Genomic DNA, 20,800 nt, shown 5'->3' with positions numbered 1-20,800 from the left:
CAATATTAAATTAATATTACTTAAATTAATATAAAAATTTGGGATAATCCAAATGTAGGGTAGTTTCGAAAAAATAATAAAAATGCATATTTAAGATTATCATCAAAAGTAAATAAAAATCAGCATTTACAAACAATATTTGAATTTTTATAAATTTTACTTTACATGAATTTTTTTCAACTACCCACATTCGGAATAACTCTAAAAATTAAAACAACAAAAAATATATACAATTCTTGACATTTTGAGCAAATAATCTACAACAATAAGAATAATAAATAATCATACTTAAAATATTGCTTAACTTTGAGAAACAGTTCAGTTTTTAATACATCAATACTACATACGATAGAGTACCGAGCATACGTGTCAGATGTGAAACTTAAATAATTGTCACCTTACTCCATGACGTGACGGTATTGCCATGACGCGACCTTGAAATTTTACTCTCAACGCGTCTAAAGAAGTTTCACTTTGAAACAAAAATCACATAATAAGATAAACTCATGGAATTATTGTATTACTAGCGGTCCGCCCTGGCTTCGCCCGTGGTACATATTTCGCAATAAAAGGTCTATGTTCTTCTCAGGGTCTAAAGATTGTCTGTGCCAAATTTCATCAAAATCGGTTGAGAGGTTTAAACTGGGCAGACAACCAGACAGACAGACAGAGTTACTTTCGCATTTATAATATTAGTAGGGATGTCGCCGATCCTTGATAAGTGTACAAAGTTTGAAGCTGTCCGTTTAAAGTCAAAATCGAGTCTAAGGAGTCGGTTACATACAAACATACAGCTGAAGCTAATATAAGCGTGTTGAAATAAATAAAAAATCAATAGACATACATTTTTTCTTGATTCCACTTACACAGTCTTTAGTATGTAGTATTAATGTACATATTAAAAATTACCACATATGTATATAATTATTCGGGTAATATAAATTTTTATTGTGGCAGTTAGAATTGGAATGTAAGAAAAAATAAACTTAAATTTTATTAAATAAAATATTAAAACTGCAAAATCATTATGTATCTCGCTTGCACTATATTTCCTTCTCTGTCGCACATATACGACGAAAAAAAAATAATAAAACAATAAATTGTATATTGCCGATTAAAAAATCTAAGGTTGTATAATAACAAAGAATCTATAAAGAAAAACCCTGTCGATATGTCGCAGTTATCTGGTTGAATCTGCTATTTGGTTGAATGACTAGCGATTTCATTGAATGACTAAAGGACAAATCGTCAACTTGTTGAATGTAACGTTAAACCTCTCGACTGAACGTTATAATTTGGATAAGGGGATGGGTTAGGTTAGTTCGTGGTTTCTACCCAGAAATAGGTTAGTGAACGTTGGGAAAAAGTTAATTCTGTCATCATTCAATGAACGCGCTAGTCATTCAATCAAATAGCAGAATCCACCAGTTGACAGCAACAGATATACATGCACAAAATATAGGAACTTAAAACTATAAACATGTGCTCTCAGCTTATATGTAATATTTATCACGCTTAGGTTTTAAAAAATAAAACTACCCGCAAATTTAACCACAATTCCATATAAAAATTCTACAGATACAAATACATGACATAGTTAATTTGGTTTATTGCACTTTATTGTATTAAAAAGCAAGCCATTTTCTTTAATTGGCTTTTATAGATTTAATTTTTTTTTATGTCGGTCAGCTGTGGAATGTTTTGACAAAAAATTCGTATATAGAATTGTGTTTTAATCATACGGGAATTCATTGCTTTTTATAAGCTGCTCGTTTAAAACTTAATCTACGAATATTTAAAAATACCCTCATGATATTTAAAAATTACTCCTAATTACTCTAAAAAGATATTCTGGAGAAATTATTAAACATCCGAGAGTATACTAATTATTTTAAAAATGTCACAGAACAAATTTGTCCGCTTTTGTTCCTTTAAAAAGCAATTAAAATCTCTTTAATTATATTTAGTCTCACTAAAACTTAGTACAAAAACGTAAAATTATTCTTATAAACCTATTATTCAATTATGTTTCAATGGAATAGTGGTGATAGTAATAAATTGAAAATGGTATAGATAGGTTAATAACGCTCCGGGAGAGGCACGTCGAAATGTGGCCAATTAGCCACATTTAACTCTAGTTGTCTCTTTCACTCACGATAGTTGATTCACGCCATCTCACTGTGACGTCTAATCGTGTGTGCGTTAGTGTGCCGTGTGTGAAGATCGAATGTTGTGTTGGTAACCTATCTACACCTTTTTACTTATAATATCATAGATAAACTATTTTTTTCATCGGAAAGTTTGCAAATTAATATATAAAAGTATAATTAATTTTAATGTGACTAATTAATACAAAAAATCAACATAAAATTAATCAATATACTTAAATACAGTGTACTATGCATATTATATACAATTACGACTATAATACTGAACTATTATTATTTTATCGCTTTAAACACAACCGCCTTCCTTGACAGTCAAATGCGGAATGAATCCCTGTGTCGAATCATAAGCTTTTTTTTTTGATGAAAATGACGGTAGTTTAAAAATAACAATGCATGTACGCGAATTGAATATAAAAATCGATTTTTTGCCTTTTTATTGTATAATAATCGATTATAATATAGACACCAATATAGTTAATAGATAATGAGGATGAATTGTAATATAAATTTCACATTTATGAAACATTTAACAAATAACTTCACACACATTTATGAAATAACTTCATTCCAACTCCCCTTTCATTTTGGCACATTTATTTGCGCATTTAAACACTTATTTATTACTTTTTTAAGATCTTATAGGACCTTAACACGTATTTTTTAGGAAATTAGAAGGTTTAAATTTAAAACTTGATTAAAAGTTAAAAAAACGTTTAAAATGGTTAAAATATACATTTATGTAATTGTAATATTAACGCGGCACGTCTGTTCTCTACGACGTCTAAATCTCAAATGCGCATAGACATCATTTTTTTTATTTAAAACGAGGGTATTCAGAAGTTTTATATTGCCTTGTGCCTGATCGCACAAGTAAATGTTTATTCTCAAAGAAGAATATAACTTATAATAACTATAAAATTGGCCTTAATAATATAATTATAGATACATTTTTAATATTAAAAATTACATGGATTTCCTTAAAAAATACCAAACTTGGTATACAATATGTACAGAGACACTTAAAAATCGTGTTGTCTCTCTCTTTGACCGACTTCATTTACATACAAATTCAAAATTATTATTAGTTAAAAAGAGACAGCATGATGACTAATAATTATGTATTATTACACATATAGATTATCTTTAAAGACGCATATAGCAAAATCGCATCAAAAATGGATTATTCATAGTCTTATTTAAATACCATTTTAGGACGATTAAATATTTTACAAAATATCTACTCTACCTGAAAAGTCTCTACTATGAAAGTATATTTGTTTCATTATACACAATTACTTATAAACTACTGAACCCAAAATGATGGGGTTGTGTTCATTCCAAATGTGGAATACAGTTGAAAGTATTATTCTACAATACGCAATTATTTTAAAACATCCATTTTAATAAAATATATGTACTCAATACAACCAAGAAAAAAGAGTGTGTGCCGAGCACACGTGTCAGAAGTGAAACTTATTTGGCAAGATTCAAAGATATCAAAATCGTCGCCGTACCATGACGATCCATAACGTAACGGTATTGCCATGACGCGACCTTGAAATTTTACTCTCAACGCGCCTAAAGAAGTTTCACTTCGAAAATATTTTAAACAATAAAAACTAGACATACATCTATTTATTAAAATTATGTATAGATTATACATTTATAAAAATATAGCCGTTTCGGCTATAGCACGTGACAAGAGATAGACAGACAGATAGAAAAATAGACATACATAATATTATGTGTCCTCACAAATATTACATTAATTCTAATTTTTAATTACGCGAAAGAAAATTGTTTTTCCAATCACTCCAAATTTTTTCAAAAATTAGAAAATATACATGTACGTACCATTTTATAACGTCACAAACACACAATTTCCAAAAAAAATTTTTTTTCAACATCTATCATTTCCCCAAAATCTCATCAATTCCTCTCCCTCAACATACAACAAAAATTTGAAAAAAATATTTCGAAAAAAAATTTTTTTTTCACAAAAATCTATCATTTCCGCAAAATCGCATCAATTCCGCTTCCTCACTTTATCCCGTTGCAGCAGATAGATACAGAACCGTAGGTACAGATTGACACACACGAGTATCAACACTATCCTGTACAGGGCCTTAGCGACCCTGTACACGTGGGGTAAATATCAATGTTCGTGTCCCATTGTCAATAGAACTGGCAACATTGCGCCACAAGAGAGAATAATCACATCTAGCATCTGTAGGCCGGAAAAGCCCCGTTTCGGGGGAATACCCTCTTGGAGGGGTAGAAGGGTATGTGTGGGGTGGGGGTTGGTTATTTCGGGGAGGACGTGTACAGTAGCAACGTATAGGAACGTGCCAGCCGAGAATAGCATCGCTATACCTGTGGAAGATAAGGTTTTTTTTACAAAATATCTCATAAAAATTGAAAAATAAAGCCGCTACTACTGGTTTAAGCTTCAAACTATATAAGTAACAGCTTAATTGCGCAAAAAAAAAGAGCGATGCGCACACGTGTCAGAAGTGAAACTTCTTTAGCAAGGGTCAATGATAACAAAATCGCCTTATACCAAGACGTGACGGTATTGCTATGACGATGAAATTTTACTCTCAACGCGCCTAAAGAAGTTTCACTTCAAAATTTTAAATGTAAAATAATAATGCTCGAGTAAAATGGAAACAAAAGTAAATACTGTGATTGTATTAATGTACAAAAGATTTATTAGCGTACAATAAAAAATTACGAGACTCACAATTTCGCTAAAAAATAAAAATTATCTAAGGCAAAACTCTGCCTCCACGTGTATAAGGCAGAGTTTTCTAATGAGCGATACAATGGACTTTGAACATTACTGCCACGAAATAAGGTGTTAATTTCAATGAACGTTTTATACCACTTTTATACAAAGCCACTCGGACATTTTTTGACGATCTTTTAATAGGCGATTGAGAGTCAAGTTGATTATTGTACGACTAGTGGTCCGCCCCGGCTTTGCCCATGGTACGTATTTCGCAATAAAAGGTAGCCTATGTTCTTTCTCAGGGTCTAAAGATTGTATGTGCCAAATTTCATCAAAATCGGTCCAGTAGTTTATGCGTGAAAACCATACATAATACATACATATATACAAACCTTTCCTCTTTATAATATTAGTATAGAAGTATAGATAATAATTAATATTAAGGAGATTTGACAGTACATTAAACTTTAAAGGTGTGTACTTGATTAGTACTAATTATTACTTCTCCTAATAAATTCCTAATCTCTCCTAAAACTCACCAGTCGCGTCGAAGTCGCTCAGCGTCTGTTTGCTCTCGTTGCCAATGCCAAAGTACATGATTTATACTAATTATTACTTCTCCTAATAAATTCCTAATCTCTCCTAAAACTCACCAGTCGCGTTGAAGTCGCTCAATGTCTATTTACTCTCGGAACTAATGCTAAAATATGTGATTAATGCTAATTATTACTTCTCCTAATAAATTCCTAATCTCTCCTAAAACTCACCAGTCGCGTTGAAGTCGCTCAGCGTCTGCTTGCTTTCATTGCCAATGCCGAAGTATGTGATTAGTGCAAGTAGAGGCGCGGAACAAGAGAATATTAGGAGATGTTTGCGGATTCGGTTCCTGGAATAAGTTAAATGTCAATAAATATAAATATCTGAATAACAGCTGTATGTTTTGACTTGTAAATTAGTTTTCTATAATGTAAACTTGCGTAATTTAAAAAAAAAAATATAGTGTAATTCATTATCTACCAATAAAAAAAGGTTACCTATACATTTTTTCAATTTTTTGCATAGTATTGAATGTTTTTTTTTTTATATAGTACGATATTGACTTAAATTTGACAACAAAATCAGTTTTAAAAACTATTTTTTTTTAATTTTTACATTTTTCTGCCTTTTTTTACAATGATACACTTTTTCTTACCTTTCAAGCCCAGCATGTAACAAGAATGTAACCAATCCAAAAGCGGCTGGCGCTTTATGCAACATTATCGCTAAAAACACTATGATTTCGACGTCCGCGTGTGATGTGGTCGCCGCAGCACCTAGAGCTATGCCGTCAGCTGAAAATAGGTGAAAAAATGTATAAAACACTGAACAATTATTATAAAACTAGCTTCCCCCGCGACTCCGTCTTCGTTTTCAGTAACTCTGACAATGACATCTTATAAATATCTATTGGACCCAAATACGGCTAGGCCTTTAATAATACGCAACGTGTGTTCGCGGTTCTACAGAACAAAGTCTATGGATAAAACTGAAAAATTAAGATTAATTTTTTTTCTACGTATTTTTCCAGGAAAAAAGTATCCTATTTTACGCCCAGGATAATAAGGTATAATTATACCAAGTTTCATCGAAATCGAACCGTTAGTTTTCACGTGATGTCTTCACATACAGACAGACAGACAGACAAAAATTTTTTTAATCACATATTTGGGTTTGGTATCGATCCAGTAACACCCCCTGCTATTTATTTTTTCAATATTTTCAATGTACAGAATTGACCCTTCTACAGATTTATTATATGTATAGAAGTAAAAAAAAGCGATCAGCGTCGCCCATATGCACCCACAGCGCAAAAACAAAAAGTTGTTTGGTTATGAAAAAGTTGACACACCCCTATTATTACTTTAATATTATAAATGCGAAAGTAACTGTGTATTTCTCTCCTTAACGCCTGAACCATTTAACCGATTAGGATGATATTTAGTATAAATACTAGCAGTCCGCCCCGGCTTCGCCCGTGGTACCTACATGTTCAAACTATCCTATCTCTCAAGTTGGATAGAACTGCACATGGTGTGCGAATTTTATTATAATCGGTTAAGTGGTTTAGGAGTCCACTGAGGACAAACATTGTGACACGAGATTTATATATACATATTAAGATAGCTTCAAACCTGAGAAAGGACATAGTATGGAAGTTTTATCCCGGAAATCCCATGGGAACGGGAACTATGCGTTTTTGTTTTATTACGCGGACAAAGTCACGGGCGTAAAGCTAGTACGTAATAATTATGAAATGCTTGAGTAATTTTAGTTTTCTTATCATATTATTACGTTACATATGAATAACTGTGTTTAAAATAAACTAATTTAAAACAACACTAGAAAATACCGTGACTGTATCCACATTTTAAAATTAAACAAACTTTTGTAATCAAATACTAATACAGTCATCATTTTTTATTGCACGTGTAACCTCATTAAATTCAATGCTTATTAATAATTCTATTGGAATTTAGCATATTTATATTACTATCTAAGTATGGCCTATAAAAATGTTATGTGTAAAAGTAATTTTATTTTTAACTAGCTTTCTGCCAGCGGCTTTGCCCACTCAGTCAAAGAAAAACCCACATAGTTCTCGTTCCCGTGGGAATTTCAGGATAAAACCTGTCTTATATCACTCTTCAGGTCGCAACCTATCTCTGTACCAAATTTGAAGTAAATCCATGCAGTACTTTTTGAGATTAGCCCGGACATACAAACAGACAAAAATTCTAAAAACTATATTTTTGGCTTTGGTATCTACTGTAGATCACGCCCCAAGTATTCTTAAAAAAAAAGCCGGGTTGCACTGAGGGAGTGCCGGCAGAAGTGAAAACTTGATTATTAACGTTGAGCATGTTTGATATTTTGGAATGGTATCCGTCTTACGCTTTTTCGATCAGGTCACGCGAGTTTAAGATTTTATACCCATTACAGAAAAAGTGCTCAACGCCGCTAAAGAAGTTTTCACTTCAAAAAATTCTACATACACATCACCGCCTCTATAGTCATCATTTTCTAGATTTTTTTTTCACAATAAACATCCTTTCATCATCATCATCATCACCAACTTACCAGCAGCGTGCACCACGAGTCCCACGGTCGCTGTGACATTTTTTTCTACAGGATTACTCGAGTCGTTGTACCGAGCTGACAGCTGGTCCACCATTAGCATGAATATGAAACCTGTGGAAGACAAAATGTTTTAATTTAATCACTACATAGTCAATCAATCAATCAATCAATAATTTATTCTAGAAAAAATACAATTGATAGTGATAGTATAAAAGTCGTTTTCTCTGTCCCTATGTATGCTTAAATCTTTGCCCCTATGTATGCTTAAACTACGCAATGGATTTTGATACGGTTTAATAGATAGCGATGATTCAAAAGGAAGGTTTTAGTATAATCATGGACTAATAGAATATATAGGACTTACAATAGCCATACTAAAAAACATAACTCGTTTTTTAGTTCCCAATTTTGTCGATAGATGTCACTCTAAGTAGCATTTGGCATTTTTAAAAGTTTTTTTATACGTTTAAGAACTAGATGTCGCTTTAGAGCATTAAGTTGGTTTAATGATGTTAAGAGATGTCGCTAATAAAAAAAATCAATGTACCAAAATATTATATTATCTTAACTTTATCATGACATGTTAAAACGTATGTTAAAAATTCATGTGAAAATAATTTTTTGTCTATGAGTTGATTTAGTGTATACTAGCTTTCCACCCGCGGCATCGCCCGCGCAGTCAAAGAAAAACCCGCATAGTTCCCGTTCCCGTGGGATTTCCGGAATAAAACCTATCCTATGTCCTTTCTCGGGTATCAAAATATCTTTATACCAAATTTCATGCAAATTGGTTCAGTAGTTAAGGCGTGATTGAGTAACAGACAGACAGACAGAGTTACTTTCGAATTTATAATATTATGTAATAATTTAAGCATGGACCAATAAATATCAAGGTATAAGCATGTATATGTAAGTATGTATATGGAAGTATGGATTGGTATAAATCAAATCATAGGCAAAAAATATTTTTATATTTACTAACATAATTCAAAGTCCAAAAGATAAAATAATTAGGAAAAAAATTACGTATTAAGTAATTAATAGACCGGGAGATACTGACACAAAATTTCGAGTCATTTGTAACAGGATGGCGGTTCTACAGGGGTCTTAGTACGCAATGACAAAAAGAAAAACGATGGCGTGAACGCTGGTACCGGCGGCTTAGTCGCGTGGGCGTTAGTCGAACTCGTCGGAAAATAGCGAAAGTCAAACGATTTGTAACAGTATGGCACTTAATTTTCCTGTAAGTTTGAGGATCAACAAATATAAATACAAAATTTCAAAGATCTAAGTGTTGGAAATCCTCACTTATATAAATTAATAATAAATTAAGTTTTCAAGTATAACAGCACTTTTTCCCCCTACTAGAAGTATGGCAAATATAATAATGGTCACATTTTATCAAATACTCTCCAAAAATCCAAATGCAATACTGGTACAAAAAGTTTGGCGAAATAAAAATTTTTTGCAGATTTTCGGCGGTATGGCGACCATTTGGAATCGTCCGAAAAGTATGGCATGGCGATTTTCGTAAATGGCTGCACGACGATAGTTACCTGTGCAAAAGTTAGCCTGGTACAAATGGTTGAATGATTGTTTTATTTAAATCAACACATTCGCGTCGGTATGGCGGGCTGTAAGTCACACCGGAAAAGTATGGCATGACACTACCGCCTACTACTTTTTTATGGGCTATCGGTAAATTCTAAAATTTTTGTGTTACAAATCGTTTGATTTTCGCTATTTTTCCGACGAGTTCGACAAACGCCCACGCGACTAAGACACCGGTACCAGCGTTCACACCATCATTTTTCTTTTTGTCATTGCGTACTAAGACCCCTATAGAACCGCCATCCTTGTTACAAATGACTCGAAATTTTGTGTCAGTATCTCCCGGTCTATAAGTATTATTATCTTTATTTCTTACAAATTATTTCTTGTGTTAGTACTTTTAAATGTCATTTGTTTTAGTTTTAATGTATTTTATTATAAATAGATTTATAAGCGTAAAATAATACTTTCTTGATTTTAATATTTTGACTAATGACGGTCAGTGTTGCCAATGTAGGCGATTTTTCACCATTTAGGTTACTCAGAACGAGAATCAGCGACGAAAAAATCTAAAAGGCGACTGGTCGCCAATAATAATTATTAGGCTACTCTGGACAACTAACTTGTCACTTTCGCTTTGTACTTCTCCTGTGCAATTTTTGTGCAAAATGGGTAAACATGGTAAATATATCAAGCATTATCGTGATGAATGGGGAAAAACTACCAGCAGTTAAAAGTTTTGCGGATGCCTTATTATTGCTAGCAGAGGATGAATTCTGATTCGAAGATTTAGATTTAGAATAATTCTAATTTAGAATAATTCTAATAATTCAAGATTTAGAATAATTCTGATTATTCTAATTTTTGTTTAACTGTTTATGTAGATTTTAAAATGAACTAAAAAAACGTCATTTTATTTAATTCATAATGATAGTTTGATGTTTGGGATAGGTACTTTAAGCTACTAGAGTCTACAACTGAAATGCGGCGATATTAGGCTACTTCATGCACGAGAAACGGCGACATTAGGGCCAGCTATGTTGGCAACACTGATAACGGTTTGACGGTTGACCGACAGAATACAGATTTAACTTTTTCACTTCGTTCATCGCTGTTCGAGAGTGACTTTGTGTTTATTTTTCTGGTTTCTTTCTACTATTTTACGACCCCTGCTTGCCCATCGGACCCTGTTCTCGCCCAACCGTTTTGACCCTTGCTTGTACCTGGACTTCGTTTTATGCTCAACCTGTGACTACGGCATACTTGTGTGTGGAAGATGTCCTACGTGAGATGTGTTTATGTAGGATGCGAAAAAACAAGTCGAGACGTATCAGTGTTTCGGTTTCCAGTTAACGATGAAGAACGACTTTCGCTCTGGATACAACATTCAGGTAAGGTAGCTCCATATTTTTTATTTTATTTTGCGCTATGACTTAGATACCTATAGACACGGGGGGCGCACGGTAACTGTTTATTATCTTGCGGCACCCTACTCCTAGGGGTAGGGCAGGCAATTAAAAGAACCCTGTAAGTAACCCTGTAAGTAAGTAAGTTAAAACCATAACAATTTAGAATAATAACCTACTGACCAATAAAATTGTGCCATGAAGCCCTGGCTTTCTGCTTGTCACTAAAAAGTAAGTACAAAGGAGAATGACCACGGGTGGTATCGGTAAAATTATAGTTGTGCCACGTATTCGTTATATTGTTAATTCCTATTTGTATTTATAATGATCATATGTATCAATATTAAGTCTTAATTATACCGGATAAATTGAAATAATAGTAAAAGCATAGTTTTTCTTTTGAAACATGTATGACTACGTATGGAATCGGTAAAATACTAGTTGTGTCACGTGTTCGTGATATTGTTAATTCCTATTTGTATTTATAATGATCATATTTATCACTATTAAGTTGTAATTAAACCGAATAAATAGAAATAAAAGTAAAAGTTTTGTTTTGACACATACCTATATCTATCTCTCTTGCAAGCGTCATATGTCATAGTTTCTATTTGAAATGTCAAATGAATGTGTTCGACGCATTGTTCGATGTTATTTTGAAATAATGTTTAAATTACGATTTACTTTTCACATTTGTCTTGTAAATTAAAATATTACCTGTGTAATAAATGTAAAACTTAACGTTCATCGTTAGTTTAAACTCGATTAAGTAGTTTTTTGAAGTGTTGAATAAAACTATTGTTTTATTTTTATTGTCGCGAACTGCGGCTTATTTACATAAAAACTTTAATCATATCTAAAAGTACTAACATCAAGCTTTAAATTTAGCTATACTTCATCTTGACACAATAAGTTTGATTGCGATACCAAGTGCCATAGTCACTTGGGCAATCTCCTTTAATAATTTGATTAAAATTGAGCTTTAATCTTTGCAGGAAATTTATTTTTGGATTCCTTGACCAAAGATGAACTACACTGTAGATTCATTTGTGCTGACCACTTTGATGAGTCCGTCATCCATAAAGGAATCAAGAGAAACCGACTTATTGGAAAAGCAGTACCTGTCCATTATCAAAAAGCTGGCGTTGTTGAACAACCATCGATTTCTGCACATGCACAGGAAACTAAAGATATGGAAATTGGTAAATATTTCAATTCATGTTTTAATTTACTAGGAGATACTTATGTTAATAATTGAGTATTTGAATAAAAAAAAATTATTGATTTTTTTTATGTATTTTGAAACTTTATTATTAATAATATTGATATTTAATGCAAATAACTTACAAAAATTTTTTTTTCCGTTAATTATAAGCAATTAAAAATTGATGAAATTTAAGTTAGAATCACGTGACTAAAAACGCGCCATGACTGGTCACCACAGTTGTGACGTCATAATGTTATAGCTATTATTAACTGCAGTAGCGTTTACATACGATTGTCGATTTGTTAGTTGGTTCCGAATTAGTTAGTTAGTTACGAATAATATTCTTGATGTTGATATATTTATGATCACCGATTTTTGTCAGGAGTTGCCTTTGTAGTATTCGTACATAATGGTACAAAACGATAACTTTTGAGGTTCGCCATTTTTAATATATAATAATATATTAATATAATTAATATGTAATTTAATAAAGACAACAAAATTAAATAGATCACGCTTTTATTAGCTTCACCTGTATGTTTGTATGTAACCGACTCCTTTCGAAGTTTCGACTCGATTTTGACCCACTTAAAACCGACGGATTTTGTTCAAATTTTGAACACTTATCAAGGTCCGATGACAATACAATAATATCATAAATTTATCCTGATAAGGATCGCCAGGATCAGCTTAAAACATACGTTTGTATGTAACCAATTCTCCTTTCGATTCGATTTAGACCCACTATAAACCGACGGATTTAATTTAAATTTTGTATACTTATAAAAACCCGGTAACAATACAATAATTTCATGAATTTATCTTTTTATCCTGTTTAGTTTTTCAAACTATATTAATTTTCTATCAACTGCAATGAGTGAAAACTAACATTATGACGTCACACGCGCTCGGGTGACGCTTCGGGAGTTGTCGGCGTGTCTTCGGTACTGGATTCAAAGACTAATTTTTATTTTGAAATAACTTTTGAATTATTGCAAAAAAAATAAAAATAAAAACAGTTTTGTTATAAAACTAATATATAATCTTTCCATTTATCACAAAAAAAAATTTAATTCAAATACTCAATTGTAATTAAAATTCATGCCAAAAATAATTCTGATCCACATTGACAGGATGTTACAGTGGTTTTCACTCTTCAATTTATTAAAAAAGCCTGCAAACATAATGAAACTGAACAACTTTTACTACAGTGCAGCACTATACTATGTACAATGTACATACATACTGCAGTACAGTGCGCTCAAGTAGCCTCAGTAAATAGTCACATAAATAAATGTATCCAAGTTAGCTAACTGCATCAATGCATTTAAGTCAATAGCTTGTATTCAAACCGATGAATGTGAATGAATGCTGGAATGGACTGAACGGACAACTCTTTCCATGTCAATGATTAAGACGGTTTTGAAAGAATCTACATTTTATTTCAAGCCCTTATCCCCACAATAAATGCTCTAATCATCAAAATGTCAAATTACCCATACAGTCTTTGTGCAAGCAGCTTCTATGATTATGTTTGAATTTGTAGGTTTGACCAGTGTCAAACATATCAAAATACATCACTATGTATGATGAAATAATTATAATTTTATACACGAAGTTATCGTCAGCGATGGAAAAAAATTATATTTAATCAATCTATCCATGACACAATGTTATTTTTATTGCTTTTAAAATAACTTATTTTTTTTACTTTTTACCTGCAATATTCAAAGAAACAAATCAAACATTATACAAAAATTTAGGGGTATCAATAGACTTTCCCTTTTTTTTTGTGAATGAAAAAAAGGTGTATGCATTTTTTGATGTCCCACATCTAATTAAAAATATTAGAAATAATTTAATGAGTAGTGATTTTATTTATGGAAACAAAATTATCTCATTTGATGACGTAGTTCAAACATATGAATTGGATAAAAAATCAACTAAGAGCAGGTGCCTGCTTAAAATAACAGATCGTCATATAAACCCAAATCCCTTCCAAAAAATGAATGTTAGTCTGGCGACTCAGATTTTTAGTAATTCCGTTGCCGCAGCAATCAGGACAGCCAAAGGTACAGGTGAATTAAAGAGTCATAGTGCAAATGATACTGCAAAATTTGTGGAAATAGTAAATAATTTATTTGATGCATTTAACAGCAAAGCAAAGTATGATAAAAACCCGCACAGATTCGGACTTTCGAAAACATCGACATACGTTATAAATTCAATTAATGTAGGGACAGAAGTTTTTGAGGGAATAAAAAAAAAAAGATAAGAAAAACAAAAAAAGACGTTAAATTAGTTTTGACTCGACCGCCTTGTTTCGATGGCATGGTCCAGAATTGCAAGGCAGTACTCCAACTATTTCACGAAGAGTCTACAGACAACATTGATTTTTTAATAACCAACAGGCTGAATCAAGACGTTTGTGAAAATCTGTTTGCCAGGTTTAGGCAAAAAAGCGGGTCAAATAGGAACCCAACGGCCAAACAATTGAGAACAATTTTTAGGAGCAGCATAGTCAATTCATTGATAAAACTACCGTCATCAAAAAATTGTGAAGATGAAGATGGAACATTTATTGAATGTCCAACCAATGTTCAACCAATGCCTTCTAAGGCGTCTGAGGAAACAACTGCACAGCCTTCATGTAGCAATAAAACACCCTCTCGTAGAATATTGTTGTCTGAAGTTGAAACGGTGACCCAGCAAGTTCGATGCAGCGAGCAGAGCGATGATCATGAACCCGCAACTCTTGAACATTGCTCTGTCACATAGGCGCTGACTCCACGAGCGAGAATCGCGACGAGTCCGCCCTTATATCGTCGGATAATCTCCACGAACGAGCGATAATTCCGCCGCGTATCGTCGTGAGTCGTAACAGAATCGCAGCGTTTCCGCCGCGACTCGTAACAGTATCGCCACGTTTCCTTGAAGAGAAGACCAGAGGCAACGCTGAAATGCCGCTGCGTTTGACAGCGCGCCCACAGCGCACTCGTCGCTAGCCCGCCGCGACTAGCAGCGGGCTAGCGACGATGTAATGACGTTTCGCGCGCTCATTGCCACTCGTCGCATCGCGGCCATAATATCGCTGTGTGGAGACGGTTCCATAGAGAGTGTATAGAAATACGTGGCACGACGATAATATCGCCGCGATTCTCTCGCTCGTGGAGTCAGCGCCTTACTTTGCAGGCTATTTAGCCATGCACTTGTTAAAAAATAATGTTTGTGACATTTGCTACCAAACGTTACAAAAAAAAGAAGCCTTTTTAAACAGTGAAAAAGAATTACTTATTTTAAATAAATCGTTCTCATTTAACAAAACAATTAAACTTAAGATGCCCAGTGACAATCTTATAAAATTGGTTTCCTTGGCCCTCGAAGCATTTAATTTGAACTTTGAAAAAATGTTGCACCATATTAACTTGAAATCTCAACTTTCTAAGCACATCCTGCAATTTTTGAGTTCCGAGGCAGCCCAGCTTCTTAACTTTACATGTTATGATCACGTAGTGTCCATTATAAACCAATTAATTACAGTAAAAGTTAACTTTTATTGTAAAACGTCAAAACATGAAGTTTTAGACAAAAGTAAAATGCATCCAAAACTTCGAATTTTAAAAAATAAATGATTACCAAATGAATAAACCTTTTTATTTTTCTTACACTGAATAAACGTCAACATCCTCTCATAATAGAGCCCAAGTAGCAATTTACAAAACAATAACAAAACGAAATATCATATTATTCTATGTTGTTGTTACTATAGTCGAGCCAATTTAATAGGCAACATTTGACGTCTATCAATTTTATCTTCGAAGAGAGGTAACCTGCTTAAAAACATCGATTAAAGTGAATTAATCGATACGGATTTGAAACATTTGTCAATCGAATTTATTAATTTATGATATTATTTTTATTCACAAGTAATCAATGCATTCGATTCTAGATGTCAGATTTCGATTTTTAGAGTAACGTCTCTGGTATTTAAAAAGAAAAAAGGTTTATTGACACAAAATTGTAGCGACGTCAGTTCTTCAATTCAGATATTGTTTATTATGTTTAGAATGGTTTATCAGTAAAATGAAATCTTAAAATTACTTGTATCGGTCATTATTATTATAAATATGTGGTCGTAATTGAAAAAAGTTAAGCAAATGTGCAGTTCTAACAAAACGAAATATCATGTTATTCTATGTTGTCGTTACTATAGTAGAGCCATTTTAATAGGCAACATTTGACAGTTCAACAAAATTCAACAACGTAACCTAGTAACGACGACATAGAATAACATGATATTTCGTTTTGTTAGAACTGCACATTTGCTTAACTTTTTTCAATTACGATTACATATTTATTATAATAATAACCGATATAAGTAATTTTAGGATTTGATTTTACTGATAAACCATTCTAAACATAATAAACAATTTCTGATTTAAAGAACTGACGTCGCTACAATTTTGTGTCAATAAACCTTTTTTCTTTTTAAATACCAGAGACGTTACTCTAAAAATCGAAATCTGACATCTAGTATCGAATGCATTGATTACTTGGGAATTAAAATTATCATAAATTATTGACATGTGTTTCAAGTTCGATTGACAAATGTTTCAAGTCCGTATCGATTAATTCACTTTAATCGATGTTTTTATGCAGGTTACCACCCTATGAAGATAAAATTGATAGACGTCAAATGTTGCCTATTAAATTGGCTCCACTATAGGTTACGTTGTTGAATTTTGTTGAACTGTCAAATGTTGCCTATTTTCAAGGGCCGATTTTTCAATGCTCGGATAAAACTCATCCGTCCATTAAAGTATTACACGATAATATTAAAATGTCACGTAAACTGTCAAATATGGGCATATACGTTTTTAAAATGGTAGTTTTATACATTATTCGACAAATAAGTTTTATCCAAAGTCCAAACATTGAAAAATCGGCCCTAAATTGGCTCGACTATAATATTAAAAATGCGAAAGTAAGTCTGTCTGTCTGTCACGCATCTAAGCATAAACAACTGAACCGTTTTAATGAAATTTCGTAGTAGACTTCGGGAAAGAATATGTCGGAAGCCCGATAAATAGTTTGTGCACGTCTAGCACGTGTTTTCAAAACTATTCTAACACTAAAGAACACGGAAGAACCGATTTCAATGAAATTTAGCATATACTTTCCATCTAACGGCTGGAGATGATATGTCCACTTTACCCAGTAGCTGTATTCTCCGTCGGCAGAGCTGCCGCGGGCTTAAGTTAGTCCATATTCCTATTTAATAAAAGCATCACAGCTAATAATATTATTATAATCACTACGTAGGTAGACCATTAGGTAGACGAATTATATCGGTCCTTGGTAGATTGTAACAAAAACAAGGAACGGATTCTACACAAACCGAAAATTTTAAATGAATATTGAATTTATTTCCTTTTTTAGCTTATTTATTTATTTTACCTATGTTCATGCCTGTAAAGTACAAAAAAAGACGTGTAACAAAATTTTAAGATAAAATCATGGACCAATAACATGGACTTATAGAATCTATATATTCTATTAGTCCATGACCAATAAAATAAAACTAAAATAACAATTCAAAAATACTCGAGTTTTTAAAACAACGCCCTCTAGATGTAATAATTGAAAATCGATAGTTTGCCGTTTCCTTAGTTCTAAAATTGGTCACTAGGTGGCGCTTTTAAAACTGCAAATTAAATAATAAGCTCAAATGAGAGCGCCATCTAGCAATAAGCTGAAATTACGGGGTACGATCTCTAGTATGACAATCATCAGTCCTCTTTAGATTCTATTAGTCCATGGTATAATTTAGGTTTTAGACAAAACGGGCAAAGCAAAGAATTAACCGACATAAATTATTATTTACATTTTTAAAGAAAAACAAAAATTCACCCACTCAGCGGAATTTGAACCCGCGTATTCCGCCTTACCGGGGTGACGCGACGCCTAACCTCTCCCCACCTGGCCCCATCTCACCTAAGCAATCGACTTTCGGCAATCGACTTTCGACTCTACTCGTGATCGAATAAAAGTCGAAAAATTAGAAACAATTGTTTTTAAATTTTAGCGTTTATATTTATGTATTTTATTATATGTAAAAATATTAAGTTTATTTTTTATTCTAAAACTTACCCAAAACCAACGATATCCCGATAACCGAGTGCAAATCTGTCTGCACTGGTGGTTCAGCTGTATAATTCGTGACTGCTCGTTCCCCAAACAGGGAACGGACACCTTCAGGTATGATCACCGCTAATGCAGTGCCCACGAGGAGACCGGCACCGAATACTGTCACTTTGAGGAGCTTTTCCTGTGAAAAGAATTGATATTTATAAGCAACTAGCAAACCGGGCGAACTCCGTTTCGCTACCAGAGACACCTTTTCTTTGCTATAAACCTCACGGAGCCCGAGACCTTTCCAACGAATGCAAAACCATGGAAATCAGTTCGTGCATTCTGTAGTTATAGCGTCAGGAAGGAAAACCCGACTTATTTTTATATACTAGAAGGTGGTTGGCTTTAACTAGTTTTAGTATTTTCTAGGGTTTGATATTACGCGAGTATTATACCTTTAGAAATTAAAGATTTTAAATGCGATTTATATTCATCTATCTATATAATATAAAAATGAATCGCAAAATGTGTTGGTAAGCGCATAACTCGAGAACGGCTGAACCGATTTCGATAATTCTTTTTTTATTATATTCCTTGAAGTACGAGGATGGTTCTTATGTAGAGAAAACGTAAACATGTACCACGGGCGAAGCCGGGGCGGACCGCTAGTTCATTATATTATTTTTCCGAAGTAGTTTTAGTACTTTAATAACGAAAATTTGAGAATTGACCTATAAAAGCATTTGATATTGTAGTTTATATTGTGAGATTTTTTATTTTTTTTACTTTTATTTAGTGGTGACAATTACAAAATTAATGTTCGTTAGTTATAAATGTTGTAACTAACACGCTAATCTCTGAAACCACTGGCTGGAATTTAATTTAAATTTGAATTTGAAATTTAAATTGAAAAGCTCGATACAGCAATGCATACAATTTATCCAAAAAATATAGCATAACTTTTACAATGTAACAGTGAAAGAAATAAAAGCCATCGCATCCAATCACGAATTCAATAAATTTTACATTATTTCGCAATTTATAATAAATGCTTGCTTGAAATATTTATCAAACTGTTAAACATAAATTAGGTATGAAAAGCTGTGTCGTCCTAACAAGCTTACCAACTCCCGATTTACATTTTTTTAACCAGTTTATTTAATCTATCCATGTACGGGGTTGTAGGGCCCGTGCAGAGTAAATAAAAGAATTAAGTACAATAATGCCTTTATTGCCTTAATTCTATATGGTTAACCCATTGAGCCCCAAGCGGCCCAATCGGTCCACGACACAATAGATTTTCTATTGTGTCTGTGGTTCCGGGGCCTGAGTTATGTAAATGGTAATGAGTACGCGCGATTGCTATGGTGATCGAATGCGAACTAATGAAATATGTACCAAAATGACCCATGTCCGCGTAAAATGCTGACAGCGCGCAACGTGATGTACAAACAAATCCCTTTTGATCATAAGTTTCGACTATTCTTTTTCTGTTTTATGAGTGAAATTTAAATCATTCAAAGGAATAGTTAAGTTAGTTACTAACTAATATCTATTTGTGTATGATTCTAAATATTTAAATTAACAGTTTCTACTGAACTGTCATAGATGAAAATAATTTTCCATTTATTGGAATACAATGTATGTCATAAGACTTAATTTATGTATGTATTTTGTTTAGATTTTTTAATTAATATGCTTTCTAGAAAGGAAAGTTAAATCAGTAAATTTTGGGAAGCTTAACTCATATCAAACAAAAGCTAGAAATATTGGTTGGAAAAACGCTTACTCCATATTCATACTTTCAAAACATAAGTCTTATCACAAAAAAAATTTAATTTGTATAAATCGAAATAATATTACATTGATTATTACAAAAGTATATTGATAATGTGGAATTTGCAATAATTGCAATAACTATTGCTACAAGTGTTACAAAATATGCTTTCGAAACGAAATCTGAGGAAACAGCTGGATGCAAGATGACTGTGTTATTTACGCGTAATTTTATAAAAATCTTATTTTATTGTATGGAAGTTTCTTACCTCAGACATGCTGACATTCAGAGGGATGCTACCAGCAACATAGGATCCGATTAGCATTACTAAAGCTAATAAAATCAAGACGACGGTTCCATCCATTTTTTTAAGCAAAAAATTTACAGATCGCCGATATATAGAGAATATTTTTATCAATAACTGCGGTAGCGAGAAGATCAGACTTCTATCGAGCGTCGATCATTCATTATTCACTAATTAACACTATTATGGAATTTAAAATATGATTTAGTTTATTTAAATTGAAAGTATTTTACATGTACGATACACGGTCGATTTTGCTAAACTTGACAAATGACAACACAGCAACACAGTGTAATATGAACTGTCAATCAAGTGTCAACATAATTACGTATGGCAATATTGCTCAATTTAAGTTGCGTATACACCGTAGGTATACACTGAAGCAATCAAGCAAAAATTGTGACATG

General features: G+C 32.8%; 1 protein-coding gene across 1 annotated transcript; it reads right to left on the bottom strand.

The window, feature by feature from the left end:
* Window positions 1-26: 26 nt before the first annotated feature.
* Zip102B (Zinc/iron regulated transporter-related protein 102B) lies at window positions 27-20,664 on the bottom strand. Its single transcript, XM_090118483.1, has 6 exons — window positions 20,358-20,664; window positions 18,331-18,508; window positions 8,017-8,127; window positions 6,092-6,230; window positions 5,667-5,785; window positions 27-4,541 (listed from the first exon to the last, which is right to left on the bottom strand). Exons 1-6 carry the CDS (start codon window positions 20,451-20,453, stop codon window positions 4,324-4,326), a joined length of 861 nt encoding a protein of 286 aa, XP_089974609.1. The 5' UTR covers window positions 20,454-20,664; the 3' UTR covers window positions 27-4,323.
* Window positions 20,665-20,800: the final 136 nt, after the last annotated feature.

This window comes from Colias eurytheme, chromosome 30, assembly GCF_061535395.1.
Source record: "Colias eurytheme isolate Ceu_HAF_F1 chromosome 30, ilColEury1 Martin Lab GWU primary, whole genome shotgun sequence".
Classification (NCBI taxonomy): Eukaryota; Metazoa; Arthropoda; class Insecta; order Lepidoptera; family Pieridae; genus Colias; species Colias eurytheme.
This window is presented reverse-complemented; position numbering and strand designations above follow the sequence as displayed.